The sequence below is a fragment of the Ornithorhynchus anatinus genome, chromosome 4, assembly GCF_004115215.2.
Source record: "Ornithorhynchus anatinus isolate Pmale09 chromosome 4, mOrnAna1.pri.v4, whole genome shotgun sequence".
NCBI lineage: Eukaryota > Metazoa > Chordata > Mammalia > Monotremata > Ornithorhynchidae > Ornithorhynchus > Ornithorhynchus anatinus.
In genome coordinates, this window is record NC_041731.1 from 133425468 (window position 1) to 133449315 (window position 23848).

A 23848-nucleotide genomic window follows, 5' to 3' on the forward strand; every position below is an offset into this window, starting at 1 on the left:
ATGGGGATTGAGACTTTGAGCCCCACGTGGGACAGAGACTGCGTCCAGTACAATTTGCTTGTATCCATCCCAGCGCCTTAGTACGGTGCTTGGCACAGAGTAAGCACTTAAGAAATACCATAGTAATCATAATTATTATTACAGTGCTCGGCACCCAGGAAATGCTCAATGTATACCACAGGTTGATTGGTCCTTCTCTCGGGGGGATGAGGACACAGAAAAAGGGGTTCTACACATCCTGCTGAGGTTTTCCTGGCAGAGGGAAAATTTCTTATTGAGTATTTAACCCAAACCGAGAGGTTCTTCATCGGACACTCGGAGCGGACTGCCTTGGGAGAGCGCGATACGATACACTTGAGAGATACAGTCCCTGGCCTCGGGATTTTAATAATGTTGGTATTTGTTAAGCGCTTACTATGTGCAGAGCACTGTTCTAAGCGCTGGGGAAGACACAAGGGAAGCAGGTTGTCCCACGTGAGGCTCGCGGTTAATCCCCATTTTACAGATGAGGTAACTGAGGCCCAGAGAAGTGAAGCGACTCGCCCACGGTCACCCAGCTGACGAGTGGCAGAGCCGGGAGCCGAACCCGTGACCTCTGATTCCGAAGCCCGGGCTCTTTCCACTGAGCCACGCTGCTTCTCTACTGACTTTTACTGACTACGGTGGGGGAAGAGGATTGGTAATTTGAAATTTGCCATCTCTAACTTGAGATCAACATATAATTTGAGATCCCTATCGATCTATCTAAATAGATAATTTATGGTGTTCAATAAGCGCTTACTACGCTCCAGGCACCGTCCTAGGGTAGATACGAGATCACTGGGTTGGACACAGTCCCTGTCCCGGAGCTCACGGTCTTCATCCCCTCTTTCCAGATGAGGGAACTGAGGCCCAGAGAAGTGAAGCGACTTGCCCAAGGACACACGGCAGACAAGTGGCAGAGCCCGGGATCAGAACCCACCGCCTTCTGACTCCCAGGTCCGGGCTCTATCCACTACACCACGCTGCCTCTCCAATACATCTCTACAGATGTATTCATCGTCCAAATCGTACACAGACATATAATAATATATATAATTATATCTATCTCTATACAAATACACCTCTTCGGATGTATTCATCGTCCAATACACGGACATATAATTATATACATAGAGACAGAGACGGACACACTTAATGTCCACACGCAGAACACGGCTCAACATATGCAGGCAGTCATCCGCAGGGTTACCTGTGGTAGAAGGGGACAGGGACGGCACGGGGTCCCAGGCCTGGTATAAATGGTGGGTGGCAATATTGTCTCTCTGGGAAACCATGGCTTGGATTTCTTGTTCCACAATTCCTCGGATCCCGCTCAACTTCCTTCCAAACCTGAAAGATCCAAACGGAGCCCGGTGAAAACGGGGTTCCTCTCTAGCGACCTTCTGGTCACGCTAAGTGCCGAAAGGCTGTCGTCCCCGACTCCCCGGGGCTCGGCTACGAAACCTCTCAGGTTTACACCATGTCTTCCGAGAGCAAACGTCCGCCTCCGTGGAGCTCGCTTTATTCAGGGCCTGGTTACGGAAAACCTCTCCAGTTTACGTGATGTCTTCCAGAAGCAAATGTCCATATTCAGTGGATTTACTTCTATTAAACGTGATTGCTCGACGTGCACCGCGAGCTCTCCGCCCCCCATCATCGCGGCATCCCCCGAATAATAATGTTGGTATTTGTTAAGCGCTTACTACGTGCCAAGCACTGTTCTAAGCGCTGGGCAGATACAAGGTCATTAGGCTGTCCCTCGTGGGGCTCACAGCCTTCATCCCCATTTTACAGATGGAGTAACTGAGGCACAGAGGAGTGAAGCGACTTGCCCAAAGTCACCCAGCTGATAAGTGGCAGAGCTGGGATTAGAACCCACGACCTCTGACTCCCAAGCCCGGGCTCTTTCCACTGAGCCACGCTGCTCCTCCGGATCCCTCCTGCCCTCTCTCCTCTCCCTTTCATCGAGGGCTGGAAAGAGAACGGCCCCGGAGGAGGCCTCGCACCACCCCGGGAAGGCCGGTGGCCAACGGCACCCGCCGCTGTGGCCACGGGGACGTCACGGCCCTGGATCACGAGGGCTCTGAGATCCCGCCTACCGACCCCGGGCCGCCAAATGACTTTTCTTTGCGCTCGGTGAATTCCGTATAATCTGTCCATGTCCCTTCTGCCCTTTGAATGTTTTATTGTCTCACCGTTGCCGGCGGGTCCCTCCCCGACCTGTATCCACGGACCGGGAGCTCGTCGAGGGGCAGGATCGGTGTCTACTCGCCCCCCCCCCCCGCGTACTCGATCCCACCGCTTAGGGCCGTGCCCTGCGAGCAGGAAGCACTTCGTAAAGTCGATGACAACCAAGTGGCCAGAGCGCTCCCTGCCCCCACGGCCGCCCGGCTTCTCGATCCCCACGAGACGCGGCAGGAGACTCGGGGGACGGAGGCGGGGAGATACCTGGTGTCCAGAGCCTTCAGGGCTTTGTTCCGCGGCTGCTGCTCCAAGCAGCTCACCGCCGGGTTGCCGGCCACGGGGATGGTCATCGCGCTGAGGACCAACGAGGTGATGGCCTGGACCGCGAGGACGTTGATCTGGGTCCTCTCGGTGTCCTCCTGCAGGAAGAGGACGCGGGGCGTCACCGAGGACCCCGGAGGCGGCCGCAGCGGAGCGAGCCGGCTCCCGGAGAGGTGAACGCTGGGGAATCGCGGGGGAGCCCCGTGGTGATCGTGCTCGACCCCGGAACGTTCGCTCGGTCGTTCGGTCGTCTTTATGGAGCGCTTACTGTGCGCGGAGCACTGTACTAAGCGCTTGGAAAGGACAACTCGGCAACAGATGGAGACGGTCCCTACCCGACGACGGGCTCACGGTCTAGAAGGACTGTCTCGGTGGGTCCGGGCGGCCGACGCAGGAATCGAGGCGAGACAGGATGAGTGCTTGGATCAACATAGGGCACCGGCGAGGCCCAGTGGCTAAAGCCCGGGCCCGGGAGTCAGAAAGATCTGGGTTCTAATCCCTGCTCTGCCACTCGTCTGCTCTCTGACCTTGGGCAAGTCCCTTCACTTCCCCGTTCCTCAGTTACCTCATCGGTAAAATGGGGATGAAGACCGTGAGCCCCTTGTGAGACGGGGACCCGGTCCCACCCTGTTATAATAATGCTGGTATCTGTTAAGCTGTGAGCCCCACGTGGGGACAACCTGATTCCCCTGTGTCTACCCCAGCGCTTAGAACGGTGCTCGGCACATAGTAAGCGCTTAACAAATACCAACATTATTATTATTATTATTAAGCGCTTACTATGTGCCGAGCACTGTTCTAAGCGCTAGGGTAGACACAGGGTCAGCAGGTTGTCCCACGTGAGGCTCACAGTTAATCCCCATTTTACAGATGAGGTCACTGAGGGACAGAGGAGTGAAGTGACTCGCCCACAGTCACAAAGCTGACGAGTGGCAGAGCCGGGAGTCGAATCCATGACCGCTGACTCCCAAGCCCGGGCTCTTTCCACTGAGCCAGGCCGCTATTATCTTCTACCTACCCCGGCACAGTGCTTGGCACATAAAGACCATTTAAAAAAAAAAAAAATCCACACTCCCTTCTACTCAGACTGTGAGCCCCTCGTGGGACAGGGACCGCGTCTGACCCGATTACCCTGTACCCCACACAGTGCTCGGCACATATTAAGCGCCTAAATATGGCACTCACTACTACTCGGGGACAAAGTGCCTCGGCGAATTCCCAGGACCCCACGCTACGTGGACACGTGCGACCGTTTCCTCCCCCACGGCGCCGCACCCACACTTCCCCAAAGTGCCGCACGAAAGAAAGGACGTCCTATCGATAACGACTGTGGCATCTGTAAAGCACTGCCATGTGCCAAGCACGGTACGAAGCGCTGGGGTAGATGGAAGACGGGGCTCGCCATCTACGTACGAGGGAGGACGGGTCTTGAACCCCCGTTTTGCGGACGAGGGAACCGAGACCCAGGGAAGTTCAGGGATCTGCCCCGGGACACGGAGCAGACCAGGGATTAGAACTCAGGTCCTCTGGCTCCCAGGCCCCTGTCCTTTCCGGGAATACTAATAATTGAGCAGTTAGGTGCCAGGCGCCGTGCTAAGCGCTGCGGAGGATAGAAGCGAATCAGGTCGGACACAGTCCCCGTCCCACGTGGGGCCGACGATCTCAGAGGTCACGGACGCCCAGAGAAGTGAAGTGACTTCCCCGAGGCCACGCAGCAAAGTGGCGGAGCCGGGATTGGAACCCGTGACCTCCTGCCTCCCGGGCCCCGCTGCTCCACCGGCGCTCCGGCAGAACGGACTGCGATCCCAAGAGGCGAGTCATTGCTCTGAAGCAGTACCGGGAATTTGGGGGGCCTTGTGGTTGCGAGCCCTGAAACCGGGTGCCAGCCCTAACCCCCGTAACGTGTTTGGGATCTGCTGAGCACGTACTAAGTGGTAAACACTGTTCTAAGCGCTGGGGTTGACGCAAGTCGAGGGCACCCATCAAGGGGGTCCCCGTGGAGCTCAGGGTACTCAATCGCCTCACCCGCTCTTACCTCGCTACTCTCCAACTTTAATCCAGCCCGCCCACTCGGCTCCTCTGATGGTAATAACAATTACTGGCATTTGTTAAGCGCTTACTATGTGCCGAGCACCGTTCTAAGTGATAATAATAATAATAATGTTGGTATTTGTTAAGCGCTTACTATGTGCCGAGCACTGTTCTAAGCGCTGGGGTAGATACAGAGTTATCAGGTTGTCCCACGTGAGGTTCACAGTCTTAATCCCCATTTTACAGATGAGGGAACTGAGGCACAGAGAAGTTAAGTGACTTGCCCACAGTCACACAGCCGACAAGTGGCAGAGCTGGGATTCGAACTCATGAGCCCTGACTCCAAAGCCCGTGCTCTTTCCATTGAGCCACGCTGCTTCTCGTAAGTGCTGGGGTGGATACAGGGTCATCAGATTGTCCCACGTGAGGCTCACAGTCTTAATCCCCATTTTACAGATGAGGGAACTGAGGCCCAGAGAAGTGAAGTGACTCGCCCACAGTCACACAGCTGACGAGTGGCAGAGCTGGGATTCGAACCCAAGACCCCTGACTCCCAAGCCCGGGCTCTTTCCACTGAGCCACGTAAGCGTCTCGCTTTTCCTCCACCTCGTCTATCCGTCCATCGACCTCTCGCCCCGGTCCTGCCTGCGGCCCGGACCGCCCTCCCTCCTCAAATCCCCCAGACCACGACTCTCCCCCTCTTCAGACACTTACTGAAGGCCCATCTCCTCCAAAAAGCCTTCCCTGACTGCGCCTTCCCCTCCTCCCTCTCCCTTCCTCGTCGCCCTGACCCGCTCCCTTTATTCATCCCCCACACCACATCTCTCATTTATTTATTTTTATGGTACTCGTTAAGCGCTTACTCTGTGTCAAGCCCTGTTCTGAGCGCTGGGGTAGACACGAGGTCATCAGATAGTCCCACGTGGGGCTCACGGTCTTCATCCCCATTTGACAGATGAGGGAACCGAGGCCCAGAGAAGTGAAGTGACTTGCCCAAAGTCACACAGCTGGGATTCGAACTCATGACCTCTGACTCCCAGGCCCGGGCCCTTCCCCCTAAGCCACGCTCCTTCTCTTTTCATTCTAGTATTGTCTGTCTCCCCGTGCCTAGCCTGGAAGGTCACTGTGGGCAGCGAGGGTGCCCGTTCTACTGTTCTGCTGCATTCCCCCAAGCGCTCAGTACAGTGATCTGCCCACGGGAAGCGCTCAATAAATACCACCGAGCGAGTGATGGATTCAACCGGTCCCGAGGCAGGGGAACGGCTTCCGGGAAGGCCTTACTTCTTGTTGGGTCTCTTCCTGGTCCATGACGATGGGCTGGGTGACCAGAACGCCGAGGAGGGTAGCCCAGGTCTCTTCAAACTGGGTGCGGCTCGTCCACCCTACGAACAGGACGGGCACGGTCACGCCGGACGCCCTTCCGCCCCGGGAGAGTGACCCGGGCAGTGACCTCCCTCCTCTCGACTGGGACCTCCTCGCGGACAGGGAACGTGGCTAATAACGACGATAACCCTGTCGGTAAGCGCTTACTATGTGCCGGGCGCCCTGCCGAGCGCTGGGGTGGACGCGGGGAGGTCGCGACCCTTTCCAGCACAGGGCTCACGGTCCGGATCCCCTTCTGACAGACGAGGGAAAGCACAAGGCCCTGCGGCTTAAATACCCGCCTCCGAATCGGGTCGTCCCTCCCGGGGCTCACGGTCTTAATCCCCATTTGACAGAGGAGGGAACCGAGGCCCGGACAAGTGAAGTGACTTGTCCAAGGTCGCACAGCAGGAAAGTGGCGGAGCCGGGATGAGAACCCAAGAACTTAATAATGATAATAACGTTGGTATTTGTTAAGCGCTTACTCTGTGCAGAGCACCGTTCTAAGGGCCGGGGGAGATACAGGGTCATCGGGTTGTCCCTCGTGAGGCTCACGGTCTTAATCCCCGTTTTACAGACGAGGTAACTGAGGCACGGAGAAGGGAAGTGACTTGCCCACCGTCACACAGCTGACAGGTGGCAGAGCCGGGCATCGAACCCGTGACCTCTGAGTCCCAAGCCCGGGCTCCTTCCACTGAGCCACGCTGCTTCCCAACTCCGTTGGTTTATACTCTCCCAAGCGCTCGGCACAGTGCTCTGCACCCAGTGAGCGCTCGATAAATACCACTGATTGATGACGATTCGGGGAAGAACGGGGGGCAGTCCCTGCAACAACCAGCCCCCCTGCAGAGCTCACTGAGGGCGGGGAAGGCATCCGGTCGCAGGACTGCTCTCCCCCACGTACCCGGTTCGGTGCTCTGCACACGGGGAGCGCTCAATAAATACGACCGAATGACTTAATGAGGCGCGGAAGCTGGCTCCCAATTATTCTCCAGGTGCAACCAAGGCCTTAGGGTCGTCCCGGCGGAAGTCCCCGATCTTGGGGAAGGGGAAACGGACGCCGGACCCCGGACAGCCCGAGCCCGAGTCACCCCACCGCCCGGGCCCCCTCACCCGAGCTGCAGCCCGGCAGCCGTTTCTCCACGTTAGCCACCAGGAAGCCAAAATAGCCCCCGGGGCTTCGGGCTAGGAGACGAGGCGAAGCGGGGCAGACCTCAACGGGCGCGGGATCCGGGCCCAAACGCGACGTTCCTTCCAAGTGGGGAATCCCTCACTTCCCTGGGCGGAAATTCCCCCGCCCTCACCCACCTAGCGTGTTGATGCGATAGATGAACTCCTTGAAGACCTCCTTTTCCTGAAGGAATTCTACGGGGATTTCCGGAAGGGCTGTGCCAAAATCCCCGCCGGGTTGGGGGACCATCCAAGTTTCCACACCTGTTGGGAGACAGAAAAGGGACGGGGTGATCAGAATCCTTCCCATCTAGACTGGGAGCTCCTGGAGGGGAGGGAGAGCATCTCCCGACCCTGATGACTGTATTTTCCCCAGCACCTGCCACGGTGCTCTGCACACAGTTAAGTGCTTAATTAGCAGAGAGAGCCCGGGCTCGGGAGTCAGAGGTTGTGGGTTCCGATTCCGGCTCTGCCATTTACCAGCTGTGTGACTTGGGGCAAGTCACTTCACTTCTCTGGGCCTCGTCTGTAAAATGGCAGCCCCACGTGGGACCATCCGATTACCCTGACTCTACCTTAGCGCTCAGAAAGGTGCCGGCATTATTATTATTAATGAATAACACTGACGGTCTGATTGAACATGGGAAGGCTCCTTGGAGGAGACGGGCCTTCGGTAAGGTTTCGAAGTGGGGCAGAGCAATTATTTGTCTGATGTGAGGAGGGAGGGCGTTCCGGGCCAGAGGGAGGATGCGGGCGAGAGGTCGGCGGCGAGATAGACGAGATCTAGGGACAGTGAGTAGGTCGGCATTAGAGGAATAAAGTGTGCGACGTGGATCGGAATAGGAGAGTAGCGAGGGGAGGTAGGAGGGGGCGACGGCCCGGACGGCTTTAAAGCCGACGATGGAGTTTTTGTTTGATACGGAGGTGGGTGGGCGACAACTGGAGTTTCTGGAGTGGGGCAACGGCCTGAACGTTTTTGAAGGAACATGATCCGGGCGGCAGAGTGAAGTACCGACTGGAGTGGGGAGACTCGGGAGGCAGGGAGGTCAGCGAAGAGGCTGATACGATCATCGAGGCAGGATAATCTACCAAGGGAGGCTGTCGGAAGATGACTTACGGGGGGGAGAAGAGAGAGGGATGAAATCAGAGAGGGGAGGAACAAAACATGACAATTCTCCTTGCAAAAGCCCAAGCGTTTCCCTAAGTCGCTGTGCCTGTGTCCTGGGGGGAGGGCATTCAGTCAATTGTATTTACTGAGCGCTTACTGTGCGCAGAGCACTGTACCAGGCCCTTGGGAGAGTACAGCAGAACAACAGAGAGACACATTCCTGCCCCACAAGCGGCTCACAGTCTACAGGGCGGTACGGAGGGGTGGGTGGAAGGGGCTAGGTGAGCCCTGTGGGGTCCCCCCGTCCGTCCCCCACCCCTAATTCCTGGGCTCGTCCACTTCCATCCTTTCTTAGTGGGTCGATCAAAAATAATAATAATTTCGGTATTTGTTAAGCGCTTACTATGGGCCAAGCACCGTTCTAAGTACTGGGGGAGATACAAGGTAGTCAGGTTGGACACAGTCCCTGTCCCCCTTGGGGCTCACACTCTTAATGCCCATTTTTTTCCAGATGAGGTAACTGAGGCCCAGAGAATAATAATAATGGTGGGCATCTGTTAAGCGCCTACTCTGTGCCAAGCACCGTTCTAAGCGCTGGGGGAGGTACAACGTAATCAGGTCGTCCCACGTGGGACTGGCAGTTTTCATCCCCACTTTACAGACGAGGTAACTGAGGCCCAGAGAAGTGTAGTGACTCGCCCACAGTCACACAGTGGCGGAGCCGGGATCGGAACCCACAAGCCGAGTGACTTGCCCAAGGTCACAGCAGACGGGCGGTGGAGCCGGGATGAGAACCCACGACCCTCCGACTCCCTGGCTTGCGCTCCAGCCACCACACCACGCTGGCTTCTCCGATCGGCTAGAACTCGGGTCCCGAGCCTCCCAGGTCCGGGCTCTGCCCACTAGGCCCCACTGCCTCCCAAAAGGGATCCGGCCTAAGTGGAAATAGGAAGGGGGTGACGGACGTGCTCAAATTTCACAGGGTCGGGGGAAAGGGGAAGGGAGAGGGGGAGGCGGGAGGAAGGGGAGGAGAAGAAGATAATGAACTGTGGTATTTATTAAGCCATTTATTCTGTGCCAAGAACTGGGGAAGAGACAAGATAATCGGGCGGGACACGGTCCCTGGCCAGGCACGGTGCTCACAGTCAAAGAAGGAGCGAGTTCTTTGCACCTGCTGCCTCCATTCTGTCTCCTCTAATATTCATTCATTCATTCAACAGTATTTATTGAGCGCTTACTATGTGCAGAGCACCGGACCAAGCGCTTGGAATGGACAAATCGGTACCAGATAGAGACGGTCCCCGCCCTCTGACGGGCTCACGGTCTAATCGGGGGAGACGGACGGACGAGAACGATGGCAATAAATAGAATCGAGGGGAAGAGCATCTCATTAAAACAATAGCAAAGAAATAGAATCAAGGTGATGTACAGCTCATTGACAAAATAACAGAATCAAGGTGATGTACAGCTCATTGACAAAATAACAGAATCAAGGTGATGTACATCTCATTAACAAAATAAATAGGGTAATGAAAATATATACGGTCGAGCGGACGAGTACGGTGCCGAGGGGAGGGGACGGGAGAGGGGGAGGAGCGGAGGGAGAGGGGGGAGAAGAGGGTTTAGCTGCGAGAGGTGAAGGGGGGTAGAGGGAGCAGAGGGCAAAGGGGAGGTTCAGTGTGGGAAGGCCTCTCGGAGGAGGTGAGCTCTCAGGAGGGCTTCGAAGAGGGGAAGAGAGCGAGTTTGGCGGAGGGCGAGGAGGGAGGGCGTTCGACGGCGGGAGGACGCGGCCCGGGGGTCGACGGCGGGACGTTCGATCACCGGGGGACGGCGAGGAGGCGGCGGCGGAGGAGCGGAGCGTGCGGGGCGGGCGGGAGAAGGAAGGAGGGAGGAGAGGTAGGAGGGACGAGGCGATGGACGGCCTCGAAGCCTAGATTGAGAAGTCTCCCTGACCCCCGCCCATCCGGCTTCCTCCCCCTTCCTCCTGGGAAACTGCCCTCTCAAAAGCCGCCAACGACTGTCCTTCTCGCCCCGGCTAACGGCCTCCACTCCATCTTAATATCTTAATCCTCTTAAACCTAAGTAGAATCGTTGTGGGCAGGGACAGTGTCTGTTATGTTTCATGGGTGCTTCTCAGATAAGCTGCTCAATAAATATATGATAATGTTGGTATTTGTTAAGCCGCTTACTAGGTGCAGAGCACCGTTCGAAGCGCTGGGGGAGATACAGGGTCATCAGGTCGTCCCACGTGAGGCTCCCAGTCTTCATCCCCATTTTCCAGATGAGGGAACTGAGGCCCAGAGAAGAGAAGTGACCCAGCTGACAAGGGGCAGAGCCGGGATTCAAACCCACGACCTCTGACTCCCAAGCCCGGGCTCTTTCCGCTGAGCCACGCTGCTTCGACGGACTGACCGACCCCTTGACCTCTCAGCTGCTTAAAACCCTTTGGACCACCCCAGTCTCCTGGAAAAATGATCGGACCTTGACTTCACCGACGCCGTCCTCTCTCCCGTTATCTCTGTCCTTATCAGAGAAGCAGCGTCGCTCAGTGGCAAGAGCCCGGGCTTGGGAGCCAGGGGTCACGGGTTCGAATCCCGCCTCTGCCACCTGTCAGCTGTGTGACTGTGGGCAAGTCACTTAACCTCTTTGTGCCTCAGTTCCCTCATCTGTCAAATGGGGATAAAGACTGTGAGCCTCACGTGGGACCACCCGATTACCTTGTATCTACCCCAGCGCTTACGACAGTGCTCTGCACATGATAAGTGCTTAACAAATACCAACATTATTATTATCTTCCCACCCAAAGCCTTTCCCATCCCTGTAGACAATACCACTATCCTCCCTATGTGCCAGGCGCTGTCATCCCTCTCATTCAACCCACACATTCAACTCGATCGGCAAATCCCCTCGGTTCTGCCTTCTCGACATCCCTAAAATCACCCAAACTGAAAGCAGCGAGGCTCAGTGGAAAGAGCCCGGGCTTGGGAGTCAGAGGTCGTGGGTTCTAGTCCCGGCTCCGCCACCTGTCTGCTGTGTGACCTTGGGCAAGTCACTTCGCTTCTCTGGGCCTCAGTGACCGCATCTGTAAAAATGGGGATTAAAAATGTGAGCCCCATGAGGGACAGTTTCATTACCTTGATCTACGCCAGCACTTAGAACGGTGCTCTGCACATAGTAAAGCGCTTAACAGGAGAAGCAGCGTTGCTCAGTGCAAAGAGCCCGGCTTGCGAGTCAGAGATCATGGGTTCAAACCTCAGCTCTGCCACCTGTCAGCTGTGTGACTGTGGGGAAGTCACTTCACTTCTCTGGGCCTCAGTTACCTCATCTGTAAGATGGGGATGAAGACCGTGAGCCCCACGTGGGACAACCTGATGACCCTGTATCTCCCCCAGCGCTGAGAACAGCGCTCTACACATAGTAAGCGCTTAACAAATACCAACATTATTATTATTATTATTATTAACAAATACCATAATTAATTAATCCTGCCCTATCCTGCCTCGACTACTGAATCGGCCTCCTTGCTGACCTCCCAGCCTCCTGCCCCCTCCCGCTCTAATCCCTACTTTACTCCGCTGCCCGGGCCATTTTTCTCAAAAGGCCGTGGCTCCGTGTCTCTCCACTTCTCAAGAATCTCCCGTGGTTGCCCACCCACCGTCACTCGGCTCAGTGGAAAGAGCCCGGGCCTGGGAGTCGGAGGTCACGGGTTCGAATCCAGGCTCTGCCACTCGTCAGCTGGGTGACTGTGGGCGAGTCACTTCACTGGGCCTCCGTGACCTCATCTGGAAAATGGGGATGAAGACCGTGAGCCCCACGCGGGACAACCTGATGACCCTGTTATCTCCCTCAGAGCTTAGAACAGCGCTCTGCACATAGTAAGCGCTTAACAAAGACCAACATTATTATTATTGTTATTATTACCTCCCACATAATCAGCTCATCTTCTCCCACTCCACCTCGCTGATCTACTACAGCCCGGCCCGCACGCTCCGCTCCTCTACCACGGGCTTGCACTCTGTGCCCCCCGTCTGCTCCATCTCGCCGTCGACTCCTTGCCCCCAATCCTCCTCCTGGCCTGGAACTCCTCCCTCTCCATCTACAAGCAGCATGGCCTAGGGGCGAGAGCCCGGGCTTGGGGAATGTGGGTTCTAATCCCGGCTCCACCACATATCGACTGTGTGATCTTGGGCAGGCCGCTTCACTTCTCTGGGCTCAGTTCCCTCATCTGTACATCGGGATGAAGACTGTGAGCCCGCGCGGGACAACCTCATTACCTTGTAGCTCCCCAGCGCTTAGAAGAATGGCCTGCACATAGTAGGCCCTTAACAAAATACTATAATTATTATAATAATAATGTTGGTATTTGTTAAGCGCTTACTATGTGCAGAGCACTATTCTAAGCGCTGGGGGAGATACAGGGTCATCAGGTTGACCCACGTTAGACTCACAGTTACATTTTACAGATGAGGTAACTGAGGCACAGAGAAGTGAAGTGACTCGCCCACAGTCACACAGTTGACAAGTGGCAGAGCCAGTATTCGAACCCATGACCTCTGACTCCCAAGCCCGGGCTCTTTCCACCGAGCCACGCTGCTGTATATTCCGGACCACGCCTCTCCCCACCTTCAAAGATTCATCGAGATCACATCTCCTCCGAGAGGCCTTCCCCGATCAGACCCTCTTTCCCCCGGTTCCTTCTCCCTTCTGCGTCATCTATAATAATGATAATAATGTTGGTACTTGTTAAGCGCTTACTATGTGCAGAGCACTGTTCTAAGCGCTGGAGGGGATACAAGGCGATCAGGTTGTCCCACGTGGGGCTCACAGACTTCATCCCCAGGTTACAGATGAGGGAACTGAGGCCCAGAGAAGTGAAGTGACTTGCCTAAAGTCACGCAGCTGGCAAGCGGCGGAGCCGGGATTCGAACCCATGACCTCTGACTCCCAAGCCCGGGCTCTTGCCACGGAGCCACGCTGCTTCTCTAACCTATGCATTTGGATCCGTGACTTTGGGGCTTCTGATATTCGCCCCGACCTCAGCCCCTCAGCACTTTCGTACCTATCCGTCAAACTGTTTCTATTGTCCGTCCCGCCTTCTGGAACCGTAAACTCCTTTTGGGCCGGGAACGTGGCGCTCAACTCCGTTGTACCGTCCTCCCCCGAGCGCTCAGTCCAATGTTCTGCACACGCTGGGAGGTCAATAAATGTCACTGATTGATCGAGCTTCCCCTTTGGGCTGGGCTGTGTCCTAGAATGCCCACAGCCCAACGGATGGAAAACTGCCACGGGCTCGGAGCCTCGAAAAAAATTAAGACCGGAACCACCAGTCAAGAGGGAACGGCCGGGGAAGGATTTCGGCGAAATTGTAAAGAGGGGACAAAGGCGCTCGGAAAATCACTGAGGTCCGGTGTCTCTTAGAAATGTCCGGGGTTCTCAAATAATAGTTATAAAGAATTTCTCTTTATTCTCTCCAGCAGTAATAAAAAAGCGATTCGCCCCATCCAATTCACACACTGAGGCGTTTTCGTTGGCCACTAACGTCTCTCACGCGGAACGTGCGAGACCCTGGAAAGGCTCAGCCGGCTCTGACGTCCAGCGAGGGGGAACGAGTGGGGAGCAACCTGCTACGTCTCTTTTTTTAAAATGGCATCTTTTAAGCGCGTACTGTGTATCGGACACTCCGCCGGGCTCTGAGGTAGATACGCGTTAATCGGGTTTTCAGCCCACACGGGGCTCACGGTCCTAATCCCCATTTACAGATGAGGAAACTGGGGCACAGAGAAGCGAGTGACTGGCCCAAGTTCCGTTCATTCACTTAAGCGGATTTATGGAGCGCTTGCTCTGGGCAGAGCGTTACTAAGTGCTTGGGAAAGTCCAATACAAGAATAAGCAGCGCGGCTCAGTGGAAAGAGCACGGGCTTTGGAGTCAGGGCTCGTGAGTTCGAATCCCAGCTCTGCCACTTGTCGGCTGTGTGACCGTGGGCGAGTCACTTAACTTCTCTGGGCCTCAGTTCCCTCATCTGGAAAATGGGGATTAAGACCGTGAGCCCCACGTGGGACGACCTGATTCCCCGTGTCTACCCAGCGCTTAGAACAGTGCTCGGCACATAGTAAGCGCTTAACAAATACCAACATTATTATTATTATTAATAAGGAATACGAGGTCCCGGCCTAGAGGTGGAGAGGCAGACGACGATACAATTAAGACGACAGATCGGTACGTGAGCGGCGCGGGGCTGCGAGGGGGGAAGAACGCAGGGAGCGAGCCAGGGTGACGTCGAAGGGAGTGGGAGATGCGGAAAAGCGGGGCTTAGTCTGGGAAGGCCTCCTGGAGGAGACGGGCCTTCCCTAAGGCTCCGAGAGAGGGGAGAGTCACTGTCTGTGGGATTTGAGGAGGGAGGGCGTTCCGGGCCAGAGGCGGGACGTGGGCTGGGGATCGGCGGTGAGACGGGCGAGATGGAGGCCTGGCGAGAAGGTGAGCACTACAGGAGCGGAGAGCGCGGGTCACCCAGCAGACAGAGTGGCAGAGCCGGGATTAATAATAATACGTTGGTGTTTGTTAAGCGCTTACTATGCGCAGAGGACTGTTCTAAGCGCTGGGGGAGATACAGGCTCATCAGGTTGGCCCCCGGGAGGCTCACAGTCTTCATCGCCATTTTCCAGACGAGGGAACCGAGGCCCAGAGAAGTAAAGTGATTTGCCCAGAGTCACACAGCTGACAAGAGGCTGAGCCGGGATTTGAACCCATGACCTCTGACTCCTAAGCCGGGGCCTTTTCCTCTGAGCCACGCTGCTTCTCTACTAATGTTGGTATCTGTTAAGCGCTTACTATGTGCAGAGCACTGTTCTAAGGGCTGGGGTAGATACAAGGTAATGAGGTTGTGAGGCTCACAGTCTTCATCGCCATCTTCCAGATGAGGTCACTGAGGCCTAGAGAAGTGAAGTGACTTGCCCACAGTCACCCAGCCGGCAAGTGGCGGAGCCGGGATTCAAACCCATGACCGCGGACTCCCAAGCTCGGGCTTTTTCCCACTGAGCCACGCTGCTTCTAGAATCCAGACCCGGGCCCCACCCACTAGGCCACGCTGCTCGCCCCCCCCCCCCCCCCCCCCCGAGAACCGAAGACCGGAAGCAACGAGACCTCCGCGCTCCTCTGGTCCGGCTGCCCTCCCCTGGGCACCGTCGACCTTCGGGAGACAACTCAGGGATGATCTCTGTCTGTTGCCGAACTGTCCATTCATTCATTCAATCGTACTTATCGAGCGCTTACTATGCGCAGAGCACTGGACTAAGCGCTCGGGACGGACAGATCGGTACCAGACAGAGACGGTCCCCGCCCTCTGTCGGGCTCACGGTCTGATCGGGGGAGACGGACGGACGAGGACGATGGCGACAGACAGAGTCGAGGGGAAGGACGTCTCATTAAGACGATGGCAAATAAATAGAATCGGGGCGAGTACTCTCGTTAAACAAAATAAATTAGGGGCGACGAAGATACAGACGGTCGAGCGGACGAGTACGGTGCCGAGGGGAGGGGACGGGAGAGGCGGAGGAGCGGAGGGAGAGGGGGGGAGAAGAGGGTTGAGCTGCGGAGAGGTGAAAGGGGGGGTAGAGAGAGAAGAGGGAAAAGGGGAGCTCAGTGTGGGAAGGCCTCTTGGAGGAGGTGAGCTTTAAGATTCCTAGCGCTTAGTCCAGTGCTCCGCACCTAGTAAGCGCTCAATAAATACGACCGAACGACCGAATTACTGAATGGACTGCCAAGCCCCCCCCCCCCCCCGCCCGCCTCCCCCCCGCGTGCCCTCCCACAGACGGACAGACCCCGGACGGACTCACCAGCGGCGGTACTTTCCTTTTCTCTTATCACGCGCCTGGTGTAGCTGTTCACCAGAGGCAAGCGGGCCAAGCTCACGACGATGTTCTTCAGCAGCGGAGTGAGGAAAGCGGGGACGCTGCCGTTCCTCTTGTGCCCCAGAGCCAGCATGGACTGGAGAGACTCCACCATCTCCGCCACCATCTCGCAAGCAGCTCTAACGTACCTGGGATCTGAAGGGCAGGAGGGAGCGGATGAGAAGGGAGGCAGCGCGGCTCAGTGGAAAGAGCCCGGGCTGGGGAGTCGGACGTCACGGGTTCGAATCCCGCCTCCGCCACCTGCCAGCCGTGTGACTGTGGGCGAGTCACTTCACTTCTCTGGGCCTCATCTGACTGTGAGCCCCAGCTGGGACAACCTGATGACCTTGTCTCTCCCCCGGCGCTTCGAACAGCGCTTGGCTCAGAGCAAGCGCTTAACAAATACCAACACTATTATTATTACGAGAGGAGGCCGGAGCGGGCCGGGGAACACCGACAGCCCGCTGGACGCACTGCCACGTCCCGCTGCCAACCTGGTAATAATGCTAATAACGATGTTGGTACTCATTAAGCGCTTACTACGTGCCAAGCACCGCTCTAAGCGCCGGGGGAGACACAAGGTCATCAGGTTGCCCGACCTGGGGCTCCCAGTCTTCATCCCCATTTTCCAGATGAGGTCACTAAGGCCCAGAGAAGCGAAGTGACTTGCCCAAAGTCACCCAGCTGACGAGAGGCAGAGCCGGGATTAGAACCCGTGACCCGTGACTCCCCAGCCCGGGCTTTTTCCACTAAGCCCCGCTAAGGCGTTTAGTACAGCGCTCAAGCCCTGTGTACGGTGTTCTGCACACCGTAAGCGCTCGGTACATATGAACGAACTACAGGGGTGGGGAAACGAGGGGTTGAGTCAGGGAAGGTGTCTCAGAGGCCCCGCTTAGACCGTGAGCCCGTCGGTGGGCAGGGACGGTCTCTCTCTGCTGCCGAATTGTCCAGTCCAAGCGCTCAGTCCAGTGCTCCGCACATAGTAAGCGCTCGATAAATACTATCGAATGAATGAACGGATGAGAGCTAAGAAACGGATGCACTTGGAACGACAATTGTGGGAAGAGGGAGATCCTTACAAGTCTTAATCAATCAGTCGTCAGACGATCAATCAAACGGTTTGGGGACACAGGAGTTCTCCAAGGGCGTGGGTGGAGCTCAGCTAAGGCCCCTTTCCCTCTGCTCCTCCCCTTCTCGCTTTCCCTCCCCTCAGCACCGTGCTCATTTGGATAGATTATTTATGACCCTATTTATTTGGTTAATGAGGTGTCCGTCCCCTTCATTCTATTTATCGCGATTAAGTTGTTTTGTTTTTATCCGTCTGCCACCCCCGATTACACCGCCCGTCAATGGGCGGGGATGGTCTCTATCTGTTGCCAAACTGTCCATTCCATGTGCTCAGTACAGTGCTCTGCACGTAGTAAGCGCTCAAATAAATACTATTGAATGAATGAATGAATGAATGAATGAAATGTTTGGGTGCTGGACTAATGTTCTTTCAACCTGGACTTGGAGGGTTCTCCTCGAAACTGCCCACCCTCGTAATTCTCGAGCGGGAGTTAATGACGTCCGTCCCCCCGCTCTGAATTGGCAGCTCCTCGAGGGAAGGGATCACCAAGTTCCTACCCTTCCCAAGTGCTTAATACGGTGCTCTGCGGGGAAGCCCGTCGTTGGGCAGGGATCGTCTCTACCCGTTGCCCAGTTATACACTCCAAGCGTTTAGTACGGCGCTCTGCACCCAGTAAGCGCTCAATAAATACGACTGAATGAATGAACAAGCCCTCAAGAAGTACCACTGACTGACCGAGAGGTGAACGGTTCTCGAAGCCAAACGACACTGACCATCCCGTAAACATACTTAGGGAGACGGACACACAGGCGTCGCGTGGCCTGGCGGTTAGAGCTTGGCTCTGGCACTCAGAAGGACTTGCGTTCGAATTCCGGCTCCGCCGGTGGCCTGTTGTGTCACCTGGGGCAAATCGTTCACTTCTCTGGGACTCGGCTCCCTCATACGTAAAATAGGGAATAAGACCGTCAACCCCATGTGGGGCATGGACTGTGTCCAACCTGGTTCTCTGCATCTACCTCAGCGCTCAGTAGAGTATCTGGAACATAGTAAGTGCTTAAGAAATGCCCCCCCAAAAAACCCGAATTTCCCAAATCATCAGAAAGTTAAAGAAACCACACCCACACACCGGGTTAAAACATTCGAGAAGACTCGAAGTGTTCCTCAGCGAATCAGGGGCATCCTGCAAATGGTTCTTGAGGTGAGTCGGCTCAGCGTTCAGTACAGCGTTCTGCGCACAGGAAGCACTTAATAGAGCCTCCCAAAGAGCGCTCTCTCCCTTCCCCTCCCCTCAGCTGAGCCCCCTTTCTCTCTGCTCCCCCTTCCTTTCCCTCCCCCTTCCACCCTCTGCTCTTCCCCCTCCCCTCCCCTCAGCACTGTGCTCATTTGTACATATTATTTATTACCCTATTTACTTTGTTAATGAGGTGTCCATCCCCTTCATTCTATTTACTGTGATGACGTTGTCTAGTTTTTGATTCATTCTGTTTCGCTCTGCCGTCCGTCTCCCCCGCTTAGATTGTGAGCCCGTCATTGCGCAGGGATTGTCTCTGTCTGTTGCCAAACTGTCCATTCCAAGCGCCAAGTACAGTGCTCTGCACATAGTAAGCGCTCAATAAATATTACTGAATGAAGGATAAAAGCCCAGGCACCCGCAAACCAGACCAACCTCCCTCAAAAAGAGACAAAACTCATTTTTTTGGGTGTTTTACAAGGAGTGAGAGGAAACCCCCAGAGAGAAGGCTCTCTGTTTCTCCTCAGAAGGAACTGAGGTTCTTTCGTTTCACTCCGGGTTTCACCTGTTTCTGCTCGGATCGGAAGTGGATCCTTGATCCTGCCTCCCTATGGAACAGTAATTAATAATTATAGTATTTGTTAAGCACTTACTACATGCAGAGCACTGTTCTAAGCGCTGGGGTGGATACGGGGTCATCAGATTGTCCCACGTGGGGCTCACAGTTTTTAATCCCCACTTTTACAGATGAGGTACCTGAGGCACTATGGAACTAGTTAGGGGGGGTCCAGTTCCTCGTTCTGGAAGCGGATAACAATAATAATAATAATAATGATAATGCTGGTATTTGTTAAGCTCTTACTGTGCGCCAAACACTGTTCTAAGCGCTGGGGGAGATACACGGTCATCGGGTTGTCCCACGTGAGGCTCACAGTCTTCATCTCCATTTGACAGACGCGGTCACTGAGGCCCAGAGAAGTGACGTGACTCGCCCACAGTCCCCCAGCTGCCGAGTGGCAGAGCCCGCATTCGAACCCATGACCTCTGACTCCCAAGCCCGGGCTCTTTCCACTGAGCCACGCTGCTTCTCCTCTGATGAAAACTGATGAAAAAGGGATGAAAATTGAAGCAGAACGAAAAAGGCTCAGTCCCTTCCAAGAGACGGGGCCTGGAGGACGGGGGACCGCAGCGGCTTTGGCCGAGGGGACCGGGGGCAGGCCGTGGCCGGAGAGATAGGGCCTAGCTGCGGTGGGCTAAATCGGACGCCCGTGGCCGAGGGGCCCGTGGAAGCGCGATAAAGGAGTGCCATCCGAGGTTCGGCCCGGCACCCACCCTGGCAGAATTAGTTCTCGCCCATCATTCATTCAATCGTATTTATCGAGCGCTTACTGTGTGCAGAGCACTTTATTAAGCGCTTGGAAAGTACAACTCGGCAATAAAGAGACAATCCCCGCCCACGACGGGCTCACAGTCTAGAAGAGAGGAGACAGACATCAGAATAAATAATAACAACGCTGGTATTTGTTAAGCGCTTACTACGTGCAGAGCACTGCTCTAAGCGCTGGGGGAGATACAGGGTCATCGGGTTGTCCCCACGGGAGGCTCACAGTCTTCATCCCCATTTGAATAAATTCACAGACATCAACGTACATAGAACTGTAGATACATATGCATCGAAACAAGTGACCGGGGATCAACATAAATAGAATTATAGATACACACATATAACAGGTCAGTGCTGCGGGTCGGGAGGAAGGGCAAAGAGAGCGAGTTGAGGTGACGCGGAAGGGAGGGGGAGCTGAGAAGGAGGGGGGCTCAGTCCGGGAAGGCCTCCCGGAGGAGGTGAGCTCTCGGGAGGGCTTCGAAGAGGGGAAGAGAGCGAGTTTGGCGGTGGTGAGGAGGGCGGGCGTTCCGGGACGGCGGGAGGACGCGGGCCGGGGGTCGACGGCGGGCCGGGCGAGGACGGGGGACGGCGAGGAGGCGGAGGAGCGGAGCGTGCGGGCCGCGGTGGAGGAGCAGAGGAGGGAGGGGAGGGAGGAGGGGGCCAGGAGATGGACGGCTTGGAAGCCAAGGCTGAGGAGCTTTTGACAAAGCGCCCTCAGCTACCAGACTTGCAGCTGAGGACAGCGATTCCTAGAGGCGGGAGACGAGCCGCCGGGGGTTCCAGGCCACGTGGGTACTCACTGGGTGCGACGGAATCCACCTGGTCCTCACCGCCTCCTCTGGAAGCGTTCTTTCTTCTTTCGGGGCTTAGAAGTTGGTCCCCAGGTTCCACCGCAACTGAAATCAAAGAGGGGAGGAGGATTTCTCAATGCACAGGAAGAATTCTTCAGGCTGTCACAAAAGCAACACGAGGAGGAGCAGCAGCGTGGCCCGGTGGAAAGGGCAGGGGCCTGGTGGGAAGGCAGAACTTTCTAATCCCGGGTCTGCCGCTTACCGGCGGTGTCACCTTGGGTAGGTCATTTTACTTCTCCGGGATTCGCTTCTCAAAAGCAAGACGGGGATTCCATTCCTGTCCTCCCTCCCACAGAGACTGGGAGCCCTGTGTGGGCCGTGATGATCTTGTACGTGTCCCAGCGCGCATCTTCCCACCCAAACCCTGACCTTCCCCCGATCTCCCGTCACTGTAGACGGCACCACCGTCCTTCCCGCCTCACGAGCCCGTAACCTGGGCGGGCACCCTCGCCCCCTCTCTCTCATTCAACCCACGTATTCAGTCCATCACTAAATCCTGTCGGTCCGACCGCCGCAACGTCGCTAAAATCCACCCTTTCCACTCCATGCGCTCTGCTGCCGTGTCGATGAGAAGCAGCGTGGCTCAGTGGGAAGAGCCCGGGCTTGGGAGTCAGCGGTCATGGGTTTGAACCCCCTCTCTGCCACGTCAGCTGTGTGACTGTGGGCGAGTCACTTCACTTCTCTGCGCCTCAGTTACCTCATCTGTACAACGGGGATTAACTGTGAGCCTCCTGTGGGACAACCTGACGACTCTGTATCTACTCCAACGCTTAGATCAGCGCTCTGCACATAGCAAGCGCTTAACAAATACCAACATTATTATTATTATTCTAATTCCAACTCTGTCGCTAGTCAGCTGTGTGACCTTGGGCAAGTCACTTCACTTCTCTGGGCCTCAGTTCCCTCATCTGGAAAACGGGGATGAAGACCGTGAGCCTCCCGTGGGACGACCTGATGACCCCGTATCACCCCCGGCGCTTAGAACAGTGCTCTGCACATAGTAAGCGCTTAACAAAAACCAACGTTATTATTATTATTATTATTAATCCAAGCACCTCTCCCTCCTTGATTACTGCATCAGCCTCCTCGCCAACCTCCCGGCCTCCCGCCTCTCCCCACTCCAGTCCCTACTTCCCTCTGCTGCCCGGATCCTTTTTCTACCAAACCGTTCCACGTTTCCCCCGTCCTCAAGAATTTCCAGAGGCCGCCCCTCCTCCTCCCCACCAAAGAGAAACTCCTCTCCACCGGCTTTAAAGCAATCAATCCCCCTGCCCCCTCCTACCTCAACGTGCTACTCTTCTACTACTACTACTACTACTAACGTTGGTACTCGTTAAGCGCTCACTAGGTGCCGAGCACCGTTCTAAGCGCCGGGGGAGATACGGGGTCGTCGGGTGGTCCCACGTGAGGCTCCCAGCTAATCCCCATTTTCCAGATGAGGTCACTGAGGCCCAGAGAAGTGAAGTGACTCGCCCACAGTCCCACGGCTGACGAATGGCAGAGCTGGGATTCGAACCCACGACCTCCGACTCCCAAGCCCGGGCTCCTTCCGCTGCTTCTCCAACCCGGCCCCAACGCTTCGCTTCTGTGATTCCGACTCACCTCCATCTCGTCTCTCTCGCCATCGACCTCTCGCCCGCCTGCGGCCTGGAACGCCCTCCCTTCGTGCGTCCGTCGCGCTGAACTCCCCCGAGTGCTTAGTACAGTGCTCTGCGCACAGGAGGTCTCACTGCAGGCCCATCTCCTCCGAGAGGCCTTCCCGGACTAAACCCCGCTTTTCCTCCCTTCTGCGTCACCCTGCCCCGCTCCCTCTGCTCTTCCCCCATCCGCTTTGCCCCGTATCCGTAATTCCCGCATCTAGATTACCGTCCGTCTCCCTCTCTAGACTCTAAGCCGGTCGGGGGCGGGGAACGTGTCTGCCGCACCGCTCTAGACACGGGAGGTCTTCCCCTCCGTGAATTTCGACGGTACTCACTCGCTTCGATGAGAAATCTGACGCAGTGAATGAGGGAGCAAGCGTAGGTTACGTAGTCGGCTGAGGATATTAAGCTCCAGAGCCCGGGCAGCTGCAGAGTCAGGCAGCAGCAGTCCAGAGCGGCCTGCAGGTCGACACTCAGGGGGATCTGCTCGTGGATTATGTGCCACGACAGACCCTGGGAGGCCAGAGGAGAGGGGGAGGAGGAGGAGGGGGAGAGGGGAAGAAAGAGAGGGAGGGAGAGGAGGGAGAGAGGGGAGGGAGCGAGAAAAAAACAATAGAGTCCCCGTTGACAATAATGTTGCTTTTTGTTAAGCGCTTACTATGTGCCGAGCACTGTTCTACAATAACGATGACGTCGGTACCTGTCAAGCGCTTACTATGTGCCGAGCACCGTTCTGAGCGCTGGGGGAGACCCGGGGGAATCGGGTTGTCCCACGTGAGGCTCACTGTCTTCATCCCCGTTTTCCAGATGAGGGAACTGAGGCCCAGAGAAGCGAAGTGACTCGCCCACGGTCCCTCAGCCGCCAAGCGGCAGAGCCGGGATACGAACCCGTGAGCGCTGACTCCCAAGCCCGGGCTCTTTCCACTGAGCCACGCTGCTTCTCTGTGTTAAGCGCTTACTATGTGCCAAGCACCGTTCTAACCACTGGGGAAGACACGAGCTAATCAGGTTGGGCACAGTCCCTGCCCCGCAGGGGGCTCACGCTCCTGAGAAGCAGCGGGGCTCAGGGGGAAAGAGCCCGGGCTTAGGAGTCAGAGGTCACTGGTTCTAATCCAGGCTCCGCCGCCTGTCAGCGGCGTGACTTTGGGCGAGTATCTTCGCTTCTCTGGGCCTCGGTGACCTCATCCGGAAAATGGGGATAATACCGTTGGTATCTGTTAAGCGCTTACTGGGTGCAGAGCACCGTTCTCAGCACTGGGGGAGATCCGGGGTCATCGGGTCGTCCCACGTGAGGCTCACGGTCTTCATCTCCATTTTCCAGATGAGGGAACTGAGGCCCAGAGAAGCGAAGTGACTGGAGTATCTGCCCCAGCGCTCAGAACAGTGCCCTGCACGTAGTAAGCGCCTAACAAACAGCATCATTATCATTATTATTATCATTATCGTTATTATAACGGTGCCTTTACTCAACCGGAGCACTTACGGATCAGTTTCCTAATCTTACCCTCCCGGCAGCCCTGAGAGGTCAGGGGGAGGCAGACGGTCCCACTTTCTTTTTTTAAAATGGTATCTGTTAAGCGCTTACAATG

At 56.0% G+C, this 23848-nt stretch overlaps 1 protein-coding gene across 1 annotated transcript in view; it reads right to left on the reverse strand.

Moving 5' to 3' along the window:
- Positions 1-23848, reverse strand: part of HTT (huntingtin) — a 200139-nt gene that overhangs the window by 35798 nt on the left and 140493 nt on the right. Inside the window, 9 exon segments of the mRNA XM_029061948.2 lie at positions 1232-1371; positions 2470-2624; positions 5839-5939; positions 7228-7329; positions 7332-7353; positions 8179-8187; positions 16062-16240; positions 20569-20664; positions 22595-22772. Of these exon segments, the coding sequence (XP_028917781.1) occupies positions 1232-1371; positions 2470-2624; positions 5839-5939; positions 7228-7329; positions 7332-7353; positions 8179-8187; positions 16062-16240; positions 20569-20664; positions 22595-22772 (982 nt within the window).